The sequence below is a fragment of the Austrofundulus limnaeus genome, unplaced genomic scaffold (assembly GCF_001266775.1).
Source record: "Austrofundulus limnaeus strain Quisiro unplaced genomic scaffold, Austrofundulus_limnaeus-1.0 Scaffold476, whole genome shotgun sequence".
Classification (NCBI taxonomy): Eukaryota; Metazoa; Chordata; class Actinopteri; order Cyprinodontiformes; family Rivulidae; genus Austrofundulus; species Austrofundulus limnaeus.
This window is the reverse complement of record NW_013952878.1, coordinates 86,831-93,479: the sequence shown is the minus strand read 5'-3', so window position 1 is coordinate 93,479 and position 6,649 is coordinate 86,831. Positions and strand designations below refer to the sequence as shown.

At 41.1% G+C, this 6,649-nt stretch overlaps 1 protein-coding gene across 1 annotated transcript in view; it reads left to right on the top strand.

Moving 5' to 3' along the window:
- Positions 1-1,569: 1,569 nt before the first annotated feature.
- The window catches only part of ppp1r1c (protein phosphatase 1, regulatory (inhibitor) subunit 1C), a gene marked incomplete at its 5' end in the record, with an annotated part of 14,632 nt that continues 9,552 nt past the window's right edge, over positions 1,570-6,649 (top strand). The window contains 1 exon segment of the mRNA XM_014025440.1: positions 1,570-1,773. Coding sequence (XP_013880894.1) covers positions 1,570-1,773 — 204 coding nt within the window.

Genomic DNA, 6,649 nt, shown 5'->3' with positions numbered 1-6,649 from the left:
ATGGATGGATTGATTAATGGATGAATGGATGGGTTGGTTGGTTGGGTTGACGGATGGATGGATGGATGGATGGATGGATGGATGCAAAATTACCTGCAAAATGGGGGAAATCAGTGTCATTTACAGATGATCTGTAAAACTTGATGTATATGAAAAACAATAAGCTCTAATATATAGCCTTGGGGTACCCCAGCTGAACAGTTAAGTTATGGTAAAGTTGATTGAACTACAGGTGTGATTTCATTCAGCTGACAGCCCTGTTTGAAAAACCGACACACTGTTTGAGAACAGAACATGGTCAGTTGTGTCAAAAGCACATTTTAACTGTAAACAGAGAACTCCTACACAACCTCGCTGGTCCAGTAAACTTTTGATGATCATGGAGAAAAAAATCAGTTCAGTTGAATGTTTGCAGAAACCAAACTGAACTGAGTGGAGAGATGTAGCAAAGATTAGATATTCTATTAGTTAAACAATGTCAAACAATTAGTTTGAAACGTGACTGTAATGCAAAAGTAACGAGTCTTTTAGCAACAAGAAATAAGTAACAAATTTTTTATGAACTAGTTTAGCATGTTTTTATAACATCAACAATTTATTTATGTAATGTGGATCTAAGGATTATACTCATACAATTATTTGAATTATTTTGCAGTTCTAAACATTTTAAGTGTTTTTACTTACTTTTTCCACTTCAACGTTGATTCAACTATTCTACAGCCTAGAACACAATTATTTGCAATATGCAGATTAGATGATGTCGTCATATAAAAGGATAGAATGTGTGTGTTGGAGATTTTTTCAAACACTAATATATATTGTTGCGCATATATCCATCCAAGGAATTTTTATACTGCCACTAGTCAGCACAGTGTCTAATTCACAACATTTGCAAATGGCCATATTCAGAACTGGATGCCTTTCTATCATGTACATTTTTGCACAGCTTGGTCAATTAACAACAAGTTCAAGTAGAAATGGACGTATTCAAAAGTAACATTTTAAGAAATTTTGTGCAGCCTCTTAAGAAACTTGAAATTGAAATTTGAGGAGGATTTGTGTATGTTTAAGTCATAGGTTGTGCTGATGTTTAGAGGGCGCTAGAGAGCCAATTTGCCACGCCCACATCTGGATCTTAGTGCCTCCCCATATTGAAGCTAGTTCTATGTAAATGTCAAGTTTCATAATGATCAGCCCACTAAAACACGTTGAAAAAAAGCCTCCCATCAGGTGAAAAATAAATAAAATCAGGTGGAAAACAATATCTGACCTTAATTATTTTCTGTTTACTCTCCCACATACTAATGACATGCAGATATTAATTAGGCAATTGTTTTTTACTGAACCACACGTCACTATGAAGCATCGTTAAACTATAACTTTATCTGCTGAAATTTTCAGTAAAAATCTGCAGCTGGACTTTATTTTCTTTGTAATCTTTTGTTATGGTTGCTCAGTTTAAGTTATGATATTTTTATTTCACTTCTAATTTCACTTTTAATTTTCCTTCTGAGGTGTTTCTGCTGTAGTTTCAGTGTCTCTCCACTAGAGGTGCTCTTCTCTTCTCAGAGCTTCAGCTAGGGGTGGAACAACACCTGCTGGAGGCAGGACTTTGTGAGACAGACAGCCAGCTGAGTCCAATCACAGCACAGCTGTGTGCTACTGCTTACCCATGGGCCAATCACAATGAGCCGGAGGAAGCCAATGGGAATGAGGCATGTTCGCCGTTAGCCAATCACCAAAGAGAAGTGGAACAGAGCAACAGTTCAGGCGGTAAACCATTTTAAATTAAAACAAACAAAAGTTAAAAGTGCTAAAAAATGAGCACTTCTTTATTGTATTTAGATCTGTTTTTACAATGAAAACAAAAGAATAACTACATTTTCCATTAAAAAAGGATAAATGTTTCTTCATATATTTATTTTCTCAATTTTTTTGCACAAAAATGTTGCCTGTTTTCTTCCTCTCTGTGTAAACATGAGACCACACAAATAAGTCAGACTTTAATCAGTGAATTCAAGTTGATCTGGCCGTAAACAAGATCATTTATTAATAGAATCAAAATAAATCACTAATATACAACTTACTGTGGATAATCAAATTTTGTGGAGAGTTAAAACATCAACAACACTCAGTATTTGTCCGCACTAATTAACTGTCGATATGACAACTTTAACAGAAACAGCAGAACTTCAGGTTTAAGGTCTTAATAAACCAGATGTTTGCAGGTACATGAAACTTGGCAATGTTTAAGTTTAAGCGATAGAAGGAAAGGAGGATGTTAGCCCTAACGTTTTCTTATCAATATGTGAGAAAACCAGAATGAACAATGTGTCTCGCTCGCTGTCAGCCGGACGCCGGTACACTGGTCAAAACATTCAGCTCTTTTTACCTGGAGGTGTCTTCACCGTCAGGTTAAGCGTTTAGGAAGTATTCACCCAGGTCAGCACGAAACTCTGGTCAGGTTCCTTACTGCCAGTTAAACTTCCAGTGCTTTGATTTTTCAACATCTCCGAAATCTGCTTTCGTCCGAAGGAAAGAGTCACTTCGATTCGGTTTTCTCTTCAAAATAAAAGACTTCTCATCAGAAGTTTTAAAACAAAACTTAATGTAGTTTCAAAGCTGGTTGTTTTGGTCATGATTAATGGTATGGTGAACCTGTGGCAAAAGATTTGCTGATCAGCGCTTGAGTCAGATCTGATTGCCGAATGCTGATTTTCCTGAAGAGGGAGAAACAGCTTCTCTTCGTTGGACGAAGATGGTGTCTGTCTGTCGAGAGCTCTGTCCCAGGATGAGTTTCTACAGAAAGATAAACTCTAAGAGGGACGTGACCTCGACGTTTGGCTTAGTCAACAGGGAGAATGTGAAGTTTAGTTTAGGGCACTGCCGTAAGTCTAATAACGTCTGCACCTGCATAAAAACAAGTTCAGACCTTGAGCAGGATTAATACTAAATGACAAGAAGCTAGGTTTTAATGAGACAGAAGTGAATTATTTAAACCAAAATGAAACTTAAGATATTTGTCTATGATTCAAGCACAAATACCCATATATATTTCATAATGAAACATAATGAACTAAATCAAAGTGATAAATTTAGTTAAATAAAAACAAATAAAAACCCATAATCACATAACTGTCAAATAATAGTTAGTTAAAACAAGGATTTGCATAAAACAAATAAACATTGGAACAATATTCTTTTTTTCTTAAGTACAATGCAAGATAGATTATCATTCCTTTCATTATAACTGATTTATAAAATGATAATTTTTAGTTAAAAGAAAATATAAATCAAAAATATAAAGAACATTATTATTTTGTTTATTATCTTGATTAAAGAAAATAAAATGTCTCTTTTGAGGGAGGTCTTCTGAGACCAGGGTCAAAGACACGTGGAAATGTTTATTCCCACTCATGGTGACCCCGACAAAACTGATCCATCATGTGAGAAATGTTAAAGTTGTGAGATGAATTGTGAGTGATCTATAAAAGTAAACGGTGAATAATTGTAAATAAGAAAGGGACATTACAGCCCACATGTCTCAGTTGGACAGCTGCTGCCTTCAGCAGGTGAGCACAGCCCTCATCCAGCAGCTTCTGAACTTCTTCATGTCTGAAGATGAACTGATTCTTGGACAGGAAGAGACCCTGTACTTATATGGTCCAGATTTTTTTAATTATTGCACAATTGCTGGACAGTTTGAGTAGCTCCATGATCCTGGGGCTATGTTGTCTGGGTCATCAGCCTGGAGCCAGGCCTGGGTGGTGGGGGTGGGGGGGAGCTGTCTGGCGAATCCCTGGTGGTCGAGCTTTGGTTCCTTGGACTTGGCAATTTCAAACCTGAAAGGATCACAGGAGGCCACCCCCATGTGGACCCACCACCTGGGGGAGGATCATCATGGTCGGGTGCAATGCATGCCAGGGACGGTCCCTGGCTGTGTTGATTCCTAGTGGCATAAACTAACTCCAGGGATGTAGAACGTGACCTCAGTTGCGGGTAAGGAGCCGGAGCTTGTGTTAGGTTGAACATTACCAGCTAGATATAGTTGGGCTCACTTCTACTCACAACTGGAGCTCTGGAACCCAACTCCTGGAGAGGAGCTGGACTCTGTTTTACTAAAGAGGTTCCCAGGTAGATGTGTCTAGCTGGTGTGGGGATACTAACAAGCCCATTATGCTTCTGTGTTGGAGTTCACACCGGTGAACGAGAGGGTTGCCTCTCTGCACCTTTGTGATGCAGGAGAGAAGGTTCTGATTCTTGTTTGTGCTTATGCACCAAACATCAGTTCAGATTACCTGAACTTTTTGGAGTCTTTGGATGGTGTTCTGGGAGGGATGCCATCTGGGGACTCCCGTCTTCTACTGGTTGACTTCAGTGCACATATGGGCAATGATGGAGTTATCTAGAAGGGGGTGATTGGGAGAAATCTGAACTCAAATGGTGTTCTGTTATTTTACCTGTGCTAAGCTTGGTTTGTCCAAAACAACCACCATGTTTGAGCACTGGGTGGTCCATAAGGGTACTTGGTACCAGGCTAATTTAGGGCAAAGGTCAATGATATATTTTGTAATCATGTCATCTGACCTGAGGCCTTATGTTTTGGACCATTAGGTGAAGATAAGATCTGTCAACTGATCACCTGGTGGTGAGCTGGATCCAGTGGCGGGGGGAGGCTGCCGGTCAGACCAGGTAAACCCAAACGTATAGTGAGGGTGAACTGGGAAAGTCTGGTGGAGCCACCTTCAACTATCATCTTCAGGAGAGTTTTTCACATGTCCAGGGGAAGGTCAGGGACATGAAATCCAAATGGCCCATGTTCAGGTCCTACATTGCAGATGCGTCTTCCTGGGGCTGTGGCCTGTAGGTCATCAGTTCGTGTCACGGTGACAACTAAACAACTTGCTGGTGGACACCAGCGGTGATGGAGGCTGTCACACTGAAGAAGGAGGCCTTCCGGATTTGGATTTCTTGGAATACTCCTAAAGCAGCTAACGGATACAGGGTGGCCAGAAGAGCAGGAATTCTGGGGACCATGGAGAAGGACCTCTATGAGGTTCTGGAAAAGCAGTCAGAGACTCAGAAAAGGAAAGTGTTCCCTTTCCCAGTCTGTACTTGGTTTGGGTGGGGAACTGCTGACCTGGACTGTGGATATTGTTGGGTGGTTAAAGGAACACTTCAAAAATCTCCTGAATCCACCCTCCATGTTCACCTTTGAGGAGGCAGAGTCTGAATACTCAGGGGAAGACGGGTCCATCACCATGGCAGAGGTCACAGAGGTAGTCAAAGGGCTCCTTGGTGGCAAAGCACAATGGGGGGAGGAGATTCACCCTGAGATTCTGAAGGCTCTGGATGTTGTGGGGCTGTCATTGTTGACACATCTCTTCAACATCACATGGAGGACTGGGACAACTCCAAGACCAGGGCGGTGGTTCCTATTTTTTAAAAGGTGGACCTGAGAATGTGTTCTAACTATTGTGGGATCCCACTTCTCGCCCTCTCCAGTAAAGTTTACTCCAAGGTATTGGAAGGAAGGCTCTATTTGATCGTCAAACAGTTTCAAGAGGAGCAGTGTGGCTTCTCATCTCTGCGGTATGCAGATGATGTGGTTCTGTTGGTGTCTTCAGACCAAGACCTTCAGTGTGCACTGGGGCGGTTCACAGTCGAGTGTGGAGCGGCTGGGATGAAAGTCAGTTCCTCTAAATCTGAGGTCATGGTTCTCAACTGGAAAAGGGTGGAATACCCCCTCAGGGTCGGGGGAGAGCCTCTGCCTCAAGTGGAGGAGTTTAAGTGAGGATTTTGAAGTCTTGACTGAATTGTGAAGCACTTGGGTCAGCTTTTGTTGTTATTGTGCTATTCAAATAAATTTGACATTGATATTGACATTAAGTATCTGGGTGTCTTGTTCAGCAGTGATGGTAGGATGGAGCGGGAGATGGATCGACGGATTGGGGCTCGTCCTCAGTAATGAGGGCGTTGCTTCAGTCAGTTGTGGTGTCAGTCAAAATGAGCTTCCTTCATAGGGTGGCTGGGCTCAGCCTTAGAAGCTTCATCATTTGGGGGAGCTTGGAGTAGAACTGCTGCTCCTCCACATCGAAAGGAGTCAGTTGAGGTGGTTCATCTGATTAGGATGCCTCCTGGATGCATGCCTTTAGAGGCCACGGGGAAGACTCAGGACTCTCTGGAGGTCCGGATGTATCCTCTCTGATCTGGGAACACCTCGGGGCCTGGGACAAGCTGGAAAGTGTTGCTGGGGAGTGGGAGGTCTGGGCTTCTCTCCTGGATCTGTTGCCTCCATGACCTGACTGTGGATAAGTTCTAGTAGATGGAGATGTTGGACAACATTCTGACTGCTGAGCAGCAATCAAAAATCTAATAAAAGATTTTGCAATTTTGCCCTGATGTCATGCTGTATTGTTCTGTGTTCTTAAATTCTGTGTCTCATTCATCCAACATTTATACAACACATCTCAATGATTCCAAGTGGAAATCTGAATATATATGTGTATATATACATATATATAATTTTTGCTTCATTCAAAATAAAAATATATTTCAAATCATTTGTAAATTTACATTTTATGTTTGAAACGTAAAAGATTATAATACTATGACATACTGCAGTGTTTCAGCTAATATTAATATGGGG